Source organism: Camellia sinensis, chromosome 6 (genome assembly GCF_055761805.1).
Source record: "Camellia sinensis isolate YWXY chromosome 6, ASM5576180v1, whole genome shotgun sequence".
Classification (NCBI taxonomy): domain Eukaryota; kingdom Viridiplantae; phylum Streptophyta; class Magnoliopsida; order Ericales; family Theaceae; genus Camellia; species Camellia sinensis.
Genome location: NC_138966.1, coordinates 167,254,940 through 167,271,572, shown reverse-complemented (window position 1 = coordinate 167,271,572; position 16,633 = coordinate 167,254,940). Strand labels below are relative to the sequence as shown.

Below are 16,633 nucleotides of genomic sequence, written 5' to 3'. Positions count from 1 at the left end.
GTTCCTAATTTATTTTAATTTCATATATCCATGAGTGTGATTATAATCATAAAATAAATACATATAAAGACCCTAAACCTTACATACATATCTAACCAATTAATGAAATCAATTCATCATCTACATACAAATCAAATTAACATCAAATAAATAAATAAAAACAACGAATTAAATATAAATCAAAGAAAGTGGGTTTTGTACTCACAATTATTTTTCGATGATCAAAGAAATATTTGTAGAATTAATAAAAACCCCAAAATAAAACCCTAACCCTTTTCTTTTTTTTTTCTTCCCTCTTTTTTTTTTCTCTCCCCACTGTTTCTCTCTTTCTCAACTCTCTTTCTTGATTAATCTCTCTCTCTCTCTCTCTCTCTCACGATTTTTCTTAGCCGCACAAGCACAATCCTCTTTTTTGCTTTCTAATGGCACATCTAACCTAATATATTATTATATTATATTTTATTATATAATACAACATAGTTATAACATACATAAATATGATATATATATATATATATATCAATATATAAAACACCATTTTTTATATGTAAAAAATATAAATATATAAATATTTAGATTAATTATATATAATTAATTATCACATTAAATTAATTAAATATCACATCAAATTCTCATGTATCCACACAATTAATAAAATCAAAAATAAAATAAAGTAATAAGAATAATAATAATAAATAATGACTTAAGAAAAAATTAGGGTCGCTACAATATACACACCTCAAAAGAATCTCGTCCCAAGATTCGGTAAGAAAGAGTACTAAACAAAAAGCTCTAAGTGCATATGCCGAACTTTCTCTTCCAATTCCCAAGTGATATCATTCTCATCCTCGCTCCGTTGCACTTTCACCGAGTTCTTTTTTTTGCGCCACAACTGCTTTACACTCCGATCTAGAATAGTAATCGGTCACACCACATACGTGAAATCATCATTAATCTCCAACACTTCTAGTGATACTACTTGGGAAGGGTCTTGCACACACTTTCGCAATAAAGATACATGGAACACATTGTGAATCATAGCTAAAGCAGGTGGTCGAGCTAATTTGTTAGCCACATTACCAATCTTCTCAGTGGTCTCGTATGGGCCTACAAATCTAGGTATCAACTTTCCCTTCTTTCCGAACCGCATGATTCCCTTCATCGGCGAGACCTTCAAAAACACAAAATCTCCAACATTCAACTCAACCCCCTTACATTTTCTATCAACGTAACTCTTCCGACGACTCTGTGCAGTCTTAATATGTTCTTGAATAATGTTCACCTTCTCTGTGGTCTCTCTCACAAACTCTGGCCCTAACAACGGCGCATCTCCTACCTCCATCTAACAAGCAGGTGATCAACATAGCTTCCCATACAAAGCTGCAAAAGGTGTCATCCCGATACTTGAGTGATAGCTATTATTATAAGCAAACTCCACCAATGGCAAGTGTTCTTCCCAACTACCACCAAGATCGAGAACACAAGCTCTCAACATATCTTCTAAGATTTGATTTACCCGCTCAATTTGCCCATCTGTCTAATGATGATAAGTCGTGTTCAGGTCTAACCTAACACCCAAAGCATGTTGAAAACTCTCCCAAAACTTTGCCACAAACAACGGATCATGATCTGAAACTATAGAAACTGGCGTGCCATGAAGTCGCACCACCTCCCGAATATACAGCCTAGCCAGTTTATTCGTAGTTTGGTGAACATTGATAGGAATAAATGAGCAAACTTGGTAAGTCGATCCACTATCACCCAAATAGATTCATTGCCTCGCTTAGACCGCGACAATCGATCCACGAAGTCCATAGAGATGTACTCCCATTTCCAAGTAGGGATTTCGAGAGGCTGCAAAAGTCCAAATAGGAGTTAGTGTTCTGCCTTAACTTGTTGACACACATAACATTGAGAAACATACTCTCCTACGTCCTTCTTCATACCTTCCCACCAAAGCGTCATCTTCAAGGCATGATACATCTTAGTCCCTTCAGGGTAAATGGTATATCGGGATCTATGGGTATCATCCATAATCTCTTTCCTCAATTCAACAATGTTAGGTACACACAATTTGCCCCTGAATCTCAATCCCCCATCTGAGTCCACAGACCAATCAATAGGATAATCATCGATCAAATCCACTACAAGGTTATCGAGCTTGCTGACGAGAAACTCATCTAAATACTACATCTGATGAACTTTACCCAGTAACGTCGACTGCACGATCAAACTACCAATGTATGCCCTCTCGACACCCTCTATTGGTTGAACATCATGCATCAAAACGAACTCCAAGGACTTTCATTTTTGAATCATCAAAGAAGCTATAATCCCACATTGTCGACTAAGTGCATCTGCAACCACATTTCCTTTTCCTAGGTGGTAAAAGATCTCGAAATCATAATTACTGATGAATTCAACCCACCTTTGTTGCCTCATGTTCATCTCTTTTTGAGAAAAAAGATATTTGAGGCTCTTATGATCTGTGTATAACTCAAAGTGCTCCCCAAACAAGTAGTGTCGCTACACTTTCAACGCAAAACAACTATTGTCAACTCTAAGTTATGAGTAGGATATCATCTCTCGTGAGGTTTTAATTGTCGAAAAGCATAAGATACAACCTTCTGATGCTGCATCAACACACATCCCAACACAGTTCCACTCGTATCAGTAAGCACTACTAACTTTTCCCCTTGTACTGGTTTAATTAGCACTGGTGTTATAGTCAAACGCTACTTTAACTCCTAGAAAGCTCTCTCGTAATCATCTGTCCATATGAACTTCACATTCTTGCAGGTCAACTTGGTCATGGGTATTGCGATAGTGAAAAACTTCTCTATAAATCTTCTGTAATAACCGGCTAGTCCTAAAAACTCCTCACCTCTGAAGGATTTGTAGGCTGTTTCCATTCTTTGACTGCAACAACTTTCTGAAGATCTACTATTATCCCCTGATTGGACATAACGTGTCCCAAAAATTGAACTTCTTTCTCCCAAAAGTGACACTTACTGAACTTAATGTATAACTGTTGCTCCCTCAAAGTCTGCAACACGACTTTCAAGTATTCTTTATGCTCTTCCTCATTCTTAGAATACACCAGGATATCATCTATAAAGATAATCACAAACTTATCTAGATACGGTTGAAAAATTATGTTTATCAAGTCCATGAAATAGGCAGGAGCATTTGTCAAACCAAAAGGCATTATAGGAAATTGCATACCGAGTCCGAAAAGCAGTAAGCGGTATACTTTCCTCTGACACACCCATCTGATGGTAACCCGTTCTGAGATCAAACTGAAAGAACACGGCTGCCACCCTTCAACTGATTGAACAAGTTATCAATTCTAGGTAGCGGATACTTGTTCTTGATAGTCGCCTTGTTCAGCTCTCTGTAATCTATGCATATGTGGAGAGTGTTATCTTTCTTGGAGACAAAGATCGCGGGTGCTCCCCACGGAGAGTTACTTGAACAAATGAACCCTTTTTGAAGCAACTCTTTCAGCTGCTTCTTCATCTCCACAAGCTCTTTAGGTGCCATTCTGTATGCCTTCTTAGAAATTGGTGCAGTTCTTGGCACTAAGTCAATGCGAAATTCTACTACCCGTCGAGGTGTACCACATCTACCTCACTAATATCCTGCTTAGGGATTTCTACCGAGCACAGAAAACTCATCATTACCAAATCTTCGCCATCGTTAGAAGTGTGGGTAAGCCTGGCATACCGGGAATATCTATATTTACAGTCTTTCCAGCACAATCTAGAGTCACAAAGTATTTTCACAGCCAATCCATACCCAAAATAATTGTAAACCCCTCAAACCTAAACACAATTAGGTCTGCATACAAGACTCTACCCGCAAAGTCAATCTCAAAATCTTTACACATCCCATAAAAAGTAATTGCCCCTCCTAAAGGGGTCTCAACACGAATAGGTCTAGACAATGGTGTTCTCTTTCTACAAACTATCTAGATATGAAAGGATAAGAGGTACCAATATCAAAAAGTACTCTAATGGGTTCTTGAAAAAGATTAAAGATACCTTCCAACCATCACCTTCAAGTTAAACACACAAAAATTTGTTCATAAATACTAAGAATAAATTCAACCACCCAATTAAACGAGCTAACCCATGTTTCTATAATCCGAGGATCACTTAAACTCTCACAAGTCTAGGGTAACCTAGTGTTCTGATACCATTTGTAACACCCCAACCCTTCACATGTCATCAATATTGTCCGCTTTGGGCCACGCCCGCACGGATTTGTTCTTCCTAGTGGGTCACCCAATCCAGAACTACTCCAGCCTAAGTACGCTTAACTGGGAAGTTCTAATAGGGATTTCACCACCCGGGAAAAAGTCTCGATGCTATATAAGGGTCTAGGTTTTTACTTTTATAGCTTAGGAACTCCCCCTCCATTCTCGATGTGAGACACTGGGACCTTACAATCCACTCCCTTAAGGTTGTAGATCCCCGTGCAGTAGCCTATCAGCTCACAAGCCCACCCATATGCACTGAGAGACGCTAGGGGCCCACACTCGGTACTCCACAGAGTCGACTCTAATACCAAATTGTCAAGCCCCAAAATTTGGACAATTAAATATTAAATTATGATTAAACCCCAATCAATATTTCATCATCCAAATCCTAGGGGTGAAACAAAAAAACTAAATGTTCTCGTCGCCATAAGGTTTAAGTAAATTCAATGCTAAAAAAAAAACAAGGGATATAAAATAATAATAATAATAAACGCCAACCAAACTATCCATCATAGATTCATAACTATCCAATGCCTCCAACATTAAAGTCATAATAAATAGTCAAAATAACTTAAATAATGTAAAGTTACAAACCATGCCAAATTATCAAAATACTAAGGTCATAAAAAAATAATAAATACATAAATTAATATCAACCCTAAGCTCAAGAAAACAAAAGAAGTTCGAACGATATGACCAACAACTATAATTATTTCTCCTCACCACCATAGTCCCAACTAATCCTGCAAAGGAAGCTCGGCTGCGCTCAAACAGAACGCACCCGAGATGTCAAGAGACAAAACGGGTCAGTGTACAAGTATACTGGCATGAGTACAAATATTTGACACCCACGTGTCTACCAGACACAAACAAAAATACATTTAATTCTTATTACGTGACAAGACAAGTAGTTCCATCCGCACTAAGACGAATGGGTAGTTTCCTGAGATACGGTGGCATTTAGTTTTTTGCCAATACACAACGAATATAAATTGAGTATAAAATAAAAAAAAATTAAAATTAAAATATGATGGGTCAGTCTTACATAAAAAGTTAGTAAGACCCACCATTCTGCAAACAAAATAAAGTTAGTATAATTTAATCATAAGTGAATTGCTGAAGAAGTATAAAAAAACGCATTGTTTTATACTTAAATAATTCGAATTGATCAAAACTCAAAGAACAAAAGTTATACAGAACCAAATTTGCTAAAAGACAATAAGAACAAATTTAGTAGAAACTGTACAGGTTGAGAGAAAAACTTGATAGAAGAACCTAAACGGAATTCAACCGAAAAATTTGAAGTTGAAAACGAAAACAAACTGTCCTAAGATGATTTTTGAAAAAGTTCAAAACACAAAAAGTGTTCAGAATAATGTTTTACTTCAATTTAAGCGAAATCAATAAAAATGAGCTCGTTTCGTGAGTTAAAACAGCATCTAAAATTTCATTGCTAAAATGAATAAAAACTATTGTAAATAAATCATCCGATTACAAGTTTTAATCGATCTTTTTAATAAAAAGTTATAACATAAAAGTTGTCTAGAATCATGTATACATGCCTCTGCTCAAATTTCATAATTTATCAAGGTCGTTTACTATTTTTCAAGATGTACAAATCAATACAATTCAAACTATACATATAAGTTCATATTTAATTCTTTGTACCTTAACTCCACCACTTCAGCCATTCACTTTCAGCCTACACATATATCCCATGCGCCTCCCATATACCTAGCACTGCTCCATGACCTAGTGGTGGATTTGATTGATGATTGTCCTACTAATTGGTCTGTGGACTCAGATGGGCAATTACGAGAGAGACCACGGAGAAAGTGAACATTATTCGAGAACGTATTAAGACTGCACAGAGTCATCAAAAGAGTTACACTGATAGAATACGTAAAAGGGTTGAGTTAAATGTTGGAGATTTCGTGTTTTTGAAGGTCTCGCTGATGAAATGTATCATGCAATTCGGAAAGAAAGGAAAGTTGGCACCTAGATTTGTGAGACCATATGAAATCACTGAGAAGATTGATAATGTGGCTTACAAATTAGCCCTACCATCTGTTTTAGCTACGATTCACAACGTGTACCATGTATCTTCATTGCGAAAGTGTGTGCAAGACCCTTCCCAAGTAGTATCACCAGAAGTGTTAGAGATTAGTGATGATCTCACGTATGTGGTGCGACCGGTTACTATTCTAGATCGGGATGTAAAGCAGTTGCGGCGCAAGAAAGTAAACTTAGTGAAAGTGCAATGGAGCGAGGATGAAAACGATATCACTTAGGAATCAGAAGAGAAAGTAAATTCAGTGAAAGTAAATTCGGCGTATGCACCCGGAACTTTTTGCTTAGTACCCTCTCCTATCGAATCTCGGGACAAGATTCTTTTGATGTGTGTATATTGTAGCGACTTTAATTTTCTTAAGTCATTACTTATTATAATTATTACTTTATTTTATTTTCGGCTTTATTAATTGTGTGGATAGATAAGAATTTAATGTGGCATTTAATTAATTTAAAGTGTTATTTAATTATAGGTAATTAATCTGAATATTGATATATTTATATTGTTCATAATAACAAAAAAGTGTTTATATATTGATAAAATATATATCATATTTATATCTATTTATGTTGTATTTTTATAATATAAATATAATAGTCAATTAGGTATTATATATTAGACCTAGGGTTAATCACAATAATGAAGTGTGGCAGAATTTTCAGCAACAATCGAGAAAGAGAGAGAGAGATTAAACCCAAAAAAAAATGCACTGTAAGAAATCAAGAGAGACAGCAGAGGAGAAAAGGAAGAAAAAGATTAGGATTTTATTTTAATGACATTATTAATTATTCAAATGATTCTTTGATCTTCAAAAAAATATTGTAAGTGCAAAACTCATTTCCGTTGATTTATGTTTAATTCGTTATTTTTATTCATTTATTTTTATTTATTTGATGTTGAATTGATTTCGCATTTGCATGTAGACGATTGATCGATTTTAATTATTTTGATTAGTTGCATATGCAAGGTTTAGGGTTTTTATAGGGATTTATTTTATGATTGTAATCACACTCACGAATATATGAAATTAAAATAAACTTAGAACCCATAGATAAATTCCTTACACTTCACCATGACTCTATAGATTGTTATTTTATTTGAGCGATGGTGAGAAAGAGTGTAAAAGAAAAAAAAAATGAGGATTATGAGATTTATTTGAATGTCTTAGGCTTGGCATTATTATGTTTGTTCTCATGAGTAGATGAGAGATTGTGTGTATATATATATATTGTTGCCTCGTTTTCATGAGTAAACGAGTGCTTTGATTTACGCGCGTACGTATATGCTAACCATTCGGAAAGTGTGGTCAAACTCGGGACAATATCCCCGTGCAAGTTTGGTATCAGAGCTCTAGGTTACCCTAAACTTGTGAGAGTTTATGTGATCCTCGGATTGTGAAAACATGGGTTAGCTCCCGGTGTCCCACATCGGCAATAAAAGGGGAGTTCCAGAGCTATAAAAGTAAAAATTTGAACCCTTATATAGCATGGAGGCATTTTCTTGGGTGGTGAAATCTCTAGTAGAACTCCCTAGTTAAACGTGCTTAGGCTTGAGTAGTTCTGGGATGGGTGATCCACTGGGAAGAATAAATCCGTGAGGGCGTGGCCCAAAATGGACAATATCGATGACATGTGAAGGGTTGGGGCGTTACAAATAGTATCAGAGCCGACTCTCCGGAATACCGAGTGTGGGCCCTTGGCGTCTCTCGGTGCATGGGAGCGGGCTTATAAGCTGGCAGGTTATTGCACGAGGACATGTAGCCGTAAGGAGAGTGGATTATAAGGTCCCAGTGTCCCACATTGAGAATGAAGAGGGAGTTCATGGGCTATAAAAGTAAAAACTTGGACCCTTGTATAGTATCGAGGCCTTTTCCTATGTGGTGAAATCCCTAGTAGAACTCCCTAGTTAAGCGTGCATAATATCAATGACATGTGAAGGGTTGGGGTGTTATATTAGGGCTGGAATCACAACTTATTAATTCTAATCGAACAAATTAAGTGACGCAAGCAGAAGTGGAATAAAAGTAAGAAAATAATTAAATAGGAAATTAATTCGTTAATGATTGAAAATACATCTATGGAGCTTTTATTATTTTATTATGAGATGACAAAAAAAAAAAGGAAAGAAAAGAAAAAAAATAAAGTGTAACAGGTCAGCATCAAATTCCGTGCAAGTCCCACTATAAGAGATTACAGTTCTTCTTTACATCTCATTACCTGAAAAGGGTAACAGTTATAAGCACACAGCAGAATGAGAAATATTATGCCAAGAGTATAGGGGATACAAAATAACCATATGTAGTCATTTCAGCTAACATATTAACATAACTTAATTTGAATAATCAATTATTTAAGTGGCAGAAGCTGAAATACAGAAATTATGTAAATAAATAACCATAACCACGGTATAGAATAGAACAGAACAGAACAGAGGTTACTGGAGTGGCAATCAGAACAGAGGTCAATGGATCCATGACAAACAGAGGGTCACAAAGTGACCAATTAGAAGCCAATGGTTTAGTTAAGTCCCCAAGGCATAGGACTCCCGTGGTAGTACTTACAGAAAATAATTGCTTATAAAATCATTGTCAAATAATTTCTAAAATTTAAACAAACATATCCGTGTGTTTCAATTTAAGCAAATAGAGTTCAGAAAATAATTAACGTAATTGAAATATTAATATAATTTACAAAACACAAATTGCGTAAAACAGTTATAATAACTCAAAATATACGTAAAATATATTATGATGACTCAGGGTATAATATAGCTCACCTTAATATTAACCCTTTACTCTTACTTTCTACTATCACGAACCTTCTCAAAACATACGTAAAATATATTATGATGACTCAGGGTATAATATAACCCACCTTAATATTAACCATTTACTCTTACTTTCCACTATCACGAACCTTCTCAAAACATACGTAAAATATATTATGATGACTCAGGGTATAATATAACTCATCTTAATATTAACCCTTTACTCCTACTTTCCACTATCACGAACCTTCTCACTTATTAGGCTTTGTTTGGGAAGCCCAACTTGGGGTTTTTTTTGCTATTTTAGCCACAAAAAATAAAATAAACTTTTTAGCCCAATAAGACAAAACATCACATCCAACCTATAATCATTACATTATTTCTCACACAAAAAAGTCAAAAAGCCAAAAGTCCTTCTCAAATCAGACTTTTTAGCCCAAGCTAAAATAGCCAAAAAAATCAAAAAAGTAAAAAAATCAACCCAATTCCCAAACGAAACCTTAGTTTACTATCTCCAGTATCTCTTTCGTGTTTTTTTTTTTTTTTTTTTTTCTTTTTGTTGCACTAATCTTGAGCAAATCCTCCCTGTTTAGAGGGAGGCAAACCATGCCATCAAACCACAAGAGTCCCCTAGAACCAACACGTGTCCACGGCCAAATCCACCTTAGATTTTTTATCATAAACTTTCATTAGATTGATACTTATCTGATTAATTTTTGTATTAATTATACTTTCTCCCAATTCTTTAAAATAATTATATACCACTCGTTTCATAAAATTTAAAAAAAAAATTGAAAAAGTTAAAAAAAAAAAACTAATCCCTAATTAAATTCACTAAACCATAACATCTAATATTTACGCTATTCATATATATATATATATATATATATAATTTTACGTGATATTTAATTAAATATTTAAGATGCCACATATTAAATTATAATAATTAAAATAATATTATAACCAATATTACTGTATGCCATAACTAATAACACAGTAATTATAACTAAAAACACAAAAATCATAACCAAACATGAATATAATACACAACAATAGAATTTCCCTTACCTTACCTTGTATCTTAACTTAAGGACTTCTTTACTATTTTTGGTTTTAATTTTCTAAATTCAATAATTTGGGAATTGAGTTTTTTCTTTAATGAATATTTTTTAAATTTTAAGTATTTTTTAAAATTTGTTTAGATATACCTTACTTAGATGTATCTAAAAAGTAAAATATTTATGAAAAAAAAATATTTTAAAAAATTAATAAATACACAAGAATATAAAAAATATACTGAATTTTTATTTTTTTGATATTTAGGGAATTTTTTTAAGATTTTTTTTTATAAATATTATGCTTTTTAAGTGTATTTATATTAGGTATATCTAAAAATGAAAAATAAATAAATAAAAACAAAAAATTAAAAAAATTAAAAATTAAAAGGGCGCTTAGGCTTCGTTTGACAATTATATGTTTTAACCAAAAAGTTAAAAAATTATTATGAATTATCACATCACACTCTCTACTTTTCTGCACATCTTTTCATAAAAGAGTTTGACTTCCCTCCAGTCTAATCACGAACTGAAAGGTGCTTTTGGGCCCGTAGAGGCCCACCACAAATCATGTTTTGATAATCTGAACCGTTCAATATATAGAATTCGTCGAGTATTATATGGCTGTAAAAAATCACGTTAATCGGATATCTATAGCTACATGATCAAATTAGTTTTATATAAAAAAAATGAACTGTGAAAAAATAAACGGTTGACAGAAATCTGATCTGATGAAATAGCTATCGATATCCGATTAACGTGATTTTTTACAGACATATATTACTCGACGAGTTCTACACATTGAACGGTTCGGATTATCAAAACAGGACCCATGATAAGCCCCCATGAACCCAATAACACCCTCCAATCACGGACTGAAAAGAAGCCAATCCCCTATAAATAAATAAAAAACTAAAAAATTACTACCTATTTAGTAACTATTTCATTTTCAGTTTTCAGTTTATATTTACAAAAATTTACAAAACTGTCATAAAAACTTATTTGATAATTTTTTGGGTTTATAAATGGTTGTTTCAGTTTATAAATTTAAGAAAAAATTGTAAACTCAAAAAATTAGTTTACGTTAGTTTTTAAACAGAAATCTAAAAATTTGACTAACAATTTTTTTTTCAAATATATTTTTTTTCAATTAATTTTTTTTAATTAATTTTTTTTTCAATTATAATGTGTATGATTTCATTATCATAAATAATGAAAAAATAAATATAAATATTTTAGATCTGGACAATTTTTTTTTCTAATTTATGTTTTAAACATTTTGTTTAAACTGAATATGTTTGTAATTTATAATTTTTAAAAAATAAACAAAAATTAATTTATAAAATTTTTACCAACATAAATAAAAAATGTAAACGTTACCGAACTTAACCTAAACTAATTTATTTCCAAACTAGGCCTAATAACAGCGACTACTGATAAAGTCTAGATTATTAAATGTTTATAGGAACATCCAATGATCCAACGGCTGTCATCGTTTATGAGATTTATAAAATACACACACGTATGGATCGAGAGATATAGAGGACAATCCAAGACCAACGAACCTGGATGCTTTCCAGTCCACCTTCATTCCCATCCCATTCCATCCAATCCAGATTTTACTTTCAACATTCTTCTTCTTCTTCTTCAGTTTTCTCTTCTCTTCTCTTCTCTTCTCTCAGTCAGTCCTCCTCCTGTTCTATGAAACAAACACAAATACTCATTCCAATTTAGACACACAAAATAGAGGTGTTTGGAGAGAGAGAAAGAGAGAGGAAAAAAAAAAAAAAAAAGAAGAGAGAAAATGGATGGGGAGAGTTTGAAGAAAAAGGGAGAAAACAAACAAGAGGCTTATCACATCATTCACAAGCTTCCTCCTGGTGACACCCCATACGTTCGTGCCAAACATTTCCAGGTACATATTTGTATATAAAGATCAAACATTTACGTTTTTTTTTTTATTATTTATTTTTTTATTTTTTATGAAGTGGGTTTGAATCATGTAAGAGTGTCACCAATTCTTCATAATTTTCATCAAATTCAAATTCAATTATTTTATCAAATCGAGAGAGAGACAATTTTTTTTTTAATTATTAAACCAAGGAAGAACCAATTTATTAAATTTTTATTTGTGTTTGTTTGTGTGTGGATGTATGGATGTATGTTTGTTTGTTTCTGAGGAAACATAGCTTGAGAAAAAAGAAAAGTTGAAGAAATCAAATGACTTTAGTACTGGGTTGTGGACCGTCAATTAGGTGGACCTTTTTGAGTAATGAATCTGATACACTGATGAGTTGATCTTGGCCATTCAATCTGATAGCAAATAAGTGATTATATAGTCCCTTAACACACCAGTATTTTTGGTGTGTTAATCTCTCTTACTCGTTGGTAACTCGGCTGAGTCATGGTGGTTTGACTCAGTGAGATAACCCCTGCTTTTTCAGATCTAATCAGTTTCTTCTTCTTCTTCTTCACCCATTCTTTGTTGTTTGTTGTTGGATTGTATATCCCAAGTTTTCAGCTTATTGACATCATTGCCACTCTTTTTGCTATTTAATTTCCAACATGCCCTTGGAAAAAAAAAATCAGAAAAAGCAAAAAACCAAAAGGAATCCTAAGTCCCTATGTCTACCCATTGACGTGATTTTTTTATTTTTTATTTTTTAAATTGACTATTAGGGTACAACAAAAGCATTGCAATTGCTGATTTTTCAATTGATTTTTTTAGTTTCCAGCTGACTTACTTTTTAACCATCCATTTCCTTTAATTGAAAGTGGACACTTTATTAAACTACCTGCTAAATTTGGAACAAATATGAAGTAAAGACAGAAAACAACAATATATAGTTGTTTTTGTGTTAATTTGAAACTGTTGTGAATGATATGGAAATTCTTTTTCATTAAATGTCGAGGCATAATACATTTTGATACTTGTAGTAGAGATTTGAGAAACCAATATGATCATTCTTATAATGGATGGTAAGTTGTTTGTCATAATACACACCAACCAACCCACAAAGCTCATTGTTGTATTATTAGGTTGCTAGGAATTGAACCCTTGAGGCTCACTTGTTTCAATAACAAACATGACATAAGAACATGTTTTAGACAATCAAAACCCTCCGTTTGGTTATTCACATTCCTACATGCAACTGAGATTTTATTCGAATTTGGATTATGACATGCATCAACCAATGTAATTTGGTTTCCATATGTCTAATTTGTGCCCACTTTCACCAACTTTATTACAACTACATATTGTTGCTGAAAGATGATGCACCGACACTGAATTGTGCAATATAGACCTTTTCTTAAACTTGTTAGACCTTTTTTCAAACTTGTTCTGCTCTTTTGACTGCTCGTGCATCTCTTTTTCATTTTTCAATTTATTTTGACTCATTTTACCTCCATGCTACTTCAGTTAGTTGAGAAGGATCCAGAAGGTGCCATAGTTTTGTTTTGGAAGGCTATAAATACTGGAGATAGGGTAGACAGTGCCCTTAAAGACATGGCAGTCGTCATGAAACAACAAGACAGGGCAGAAGAAGCAATCGAAGCTATCAAGTCCTTTAGGGACCGCTGCTCCAAGCAAGCACAGGAATCACTAGACAATGTCCTTCTTGACTTATACAAGGTAAACAGACTGTAATCTTGAAAAACAGATAGTTTTCCCTTTTTTCCCTTTTTGTTTTTTGGGGTACATTCCATGGAAATTGATCACTTTAATATGAAATGTTAGTTTTCCTGCAACATATGTGACAGTATTGTGTTTTAAAGCTATAGAGTAAATCTGTTTTCTATGTTTCTGTTTATCTCTATCCTTTTAAAATAATAAATAAATAAATAATACTTGAACAAGGTAGATGCATTTTAGGATTTATGGAAATGATCTAATTTTGACAGAAATGTGGGAAATTAGAAGAGCAAATTGAATTGTTGAAGCAAAAGCTTCGGATGATTTACCAAGGAGAAGCATTCAATGGAAAGCCCACAAAGACAGCTCGTTCCCACGGAAGGAAGTTTCAAGTCACCATCCAGCAAGAAACATCTAGAATATTGGTAATAATCTCTTCAATGCCAAACTACCATTATACTAGTCACTTTAGTTATTATAGTCATGAAATAGCTTTCTTTTTGTCTGATTTTTTTTCTCCTTGTAAAAATCTTCCAAATGCAATCTACTTCCAAATACAAAAGGAAATATATACACCCTTCCGCCTTCCTAGTTATTGTGCTAAGTGAGCCAACTATTTGCATTTGGTGCAGGGCAATTTAGGTTGGGCCTACATGCAACAAACAAACTATGCAGCCGCTGAGGTTGTGTATCGCAAAGCTCAACAAATCGATCCCGATGCCAACAAAGCCTGCAACTTGTGTATGTGCCTCATTAAACAATCACAATTTACTGAGGCACAGTCTGTTCTTGAAGACATATTGCAAGGTAAGCTTTCAGGATCGGATGACTCAAAATCAAGAAACCGTGCTGAGGAATTGATGAAGGAACTAGAACCGTTGCAATCTGCAGTGTCGTCTTCCACTCCTGCAGGGCTGAGCTTGGAAGATGCTTTTGTCGAGGGACTTGATCAATTGATGAACCAATGGACCACCCCATTTCGATCAAGAAGACTTCCTATTTTTGAAGAAATCTCCCCATACAGAGATCAATTGGCTTGTTGATCACTTTTACTCTCATCTTCCTTCATTTCCCACTTTTTGAGGTTGTGTTTGAAGTTAAATGTGCTTGCATGTTTTGTATAAAAGTGAGCATGATAGAAATTGATAAAACAATACAAATCTAGAAAATTTTCAGAGAAGTGTTAATTCACTTGTCGTGCTGAAGAATCCTAAGATTCAAATGCAGACAAGCAAGAGGAAAAGAACAGAAAAGAAAACGGAATCTTTTCAGACAGGATGTATAAGACAGTAAGCATCTTCTTGCTAAAATTTCACAACATATCGGGACAAAGAATGTTGATTCATAAAAGTGTTTGCGACGACAATAATGGTAAGACTTATGGACTATACCTCTCTAGCACACGTTTTCTGATGATACTAGAGACCTTAAGATAGCAAGGCCTCTTTCACAGTTTTTGGTTGATGTTATGTGCTCAAAACTAGCCCCTAGTGCCTTACTGGGCTTTCGGATAACATCTCTTGAATTTGATAGGGGGGCGATTTTGCTCATTCTGTAGACATTCAGCAATCCATTGAAATTTGAAAGGTGGAAGATGTGTTATAAAGGTGCAGTCATGCAGTCCACCATTATTGTCAGTTGTGCTTGCATGTGCTTTTTATTTTTCGTTCGCAAATGTTTGTTGTATTGTATCATTGCATCCTAATAATCACCTAATGTGGCTTGCTATTGTTGAATCTTTGGATTTTCCACCAAGATAAGAGAATGCAATTCTGATCAAATTGGGGTTTTATTGTCATTTTACCATTAATTTTGTTTTAGATAAATACCTTGGAGGTGTTGCCTTTGTATTGTATAGTGTAGGACTCCTTCCAGATTGATTGTATGTAGAGATAGTTAAGTGTTGAATAAACTCATTTATGTCATCCATGGAGGTGCATTTTTAAGTTTAGTCATATTATTGCTCAACTAGAAATTTTTTTTATGGATTAGTTAGTTAATCATGGGCACATTTGAATGTACCATGCCAATTGAATTGATCATTGCGAATTGTGATAGATTTAGAATTTTCTTTCTACTCTGTCAAAATTGTGAGAGCTGCATATTTTTCACGCTTCAAGTTTTGACCGGACAAAGATCTTACACCTAACAAACCTCTTAGATTGAGAAAAATATTAAGATATATTTCATTTATATTTTTCTCATCTTTTTCCTTTTCTTTTTAAAGTTTCTATTCAAATTCATAATATACGTATATATGTAGTCTCACACCAAGAATACATTAATGATAAATTTTTCATAAGAAATTTTATATTCAAAAGGAGAAAATCAAATTCTCTCGTGAAAAAATGATGAAACATATAACAATTTGTAAAAAATTCAATATATAATGCTAAATTATGGAGTTAGCCCAATGTTAAGGACTGTATATCTTATTAAGAGATCACGAGTCCATTCTCTCTCCTTTCTAATGTATCAAAATACATATATATATATATATATATATAGAAAAAACATTATTTTTATCACCTCTATTTTTAAACAGACGCAAGAAAGTCCATTGACCATAAAACATCTAGAAATAAACTCATTATGTCCAAATTTCAATGAATCAATGTATTTTTGTGATGGAAAATGTCACACGACTCGAGTTGTGCTAGTATAATCTACTTGTTCTCCTATTCTGGATTGGTGTACGGTCATTTCACCAAGATGGTCGCCCTCCCAATTTGAAGTTTTTTTTTCTAGAAGTTTCAACATTGTTGACCATGAATATTCAAAGGCATAGACTTGTGAATATTCAAAGGGATATACTTGTGATGCTTGGAACCAGCAATAGCAACAAC

General features: G+C 33.6%; 2 protein-coding genes across 2 annotated transcripts; both read left to right on the top strand.

Moving 5' to 3' along the window:
• Window positions 1–3,945: 3,945 nt before the first annotated feature.
• On the top strand, window positions 3,946–6,552 carry LOC114322126 (uncharacterized). Its single transcript, XM_028269379.2, has 2 exons — window positions 3,946–4,007; window positions 6,066–6,552. Exons 1-2 carry the CDS (start codon window positions 3,946–3,948, stop codon window positions 6,550–6,552), a joined length of 549 nt encoding a protein of 182 aa, XP_028125180.2.
• Window positions 6,553–11,684: 5,132 nt separating this feature from the next.
• On the top strand, window positions 11,685–15,137 carry LOC114322145 (protein SULFUR DEFICIENCY-INDUCED 1). The gene is made up of 4 exons (XM_028269400.2): window positions 11,685–12,068; window positions 13,575–13,787; window positions 14,057–14,212; window positions 14,420–15,137. The coding sequence occupies exons 1-4, from the start codon at window positions 11,958–11,960 to the stop codon at window positions 14,828–14,830; spliced, it is 891 nt and encodes a 296-aa protein (XP_028125201.2). The 5' UTR covers window positions 11,685–11,957; the 3' UTR covers window positions 14,831–15,137.
• The last annotated feature ends 1,496 nt before the right edge of the window (window positions 15,138–16,633 follow it).

Bases quoted from the DNA above. Each gene is read 5' to 3' on its own strand.
- LOC114322145 (XM_028269400.2), top strand. From the start codon at position 11,958: ATGGATGGGGAGAGTTTGAAGAAAAAGGGAGAAAACAAACAAGAGGCT. The intron at 13,788-14,056 runs GTAAACAGACTG...TAATTTTGACAG, and splicing joins TCCTTCTTGACTTATACAAG to AAATGTGGGAAATTAGAAGA. The intron at 14,213-14,419 runs GTAATAATCTCT...CATTTGGTGCAG, and splicing joins AAGAAACATCTAGAATATTG to GGCAATTTAGGTTGGGCCTA.
- LOC114322126 (XM_028269379.2), top strand. From the start codon at position 3,946: ATGGTGTTCTCTTTCTACAAACTATCTAGATATGAAAGGATAAGAGGT. The intron at 4,008-6,065 runs GTACTCTAATGG...CTGTGGACTCAG, and splicing joins AGAGGTACCAATATCAAAAA to ATGGGCAATTACGAGAGAGA.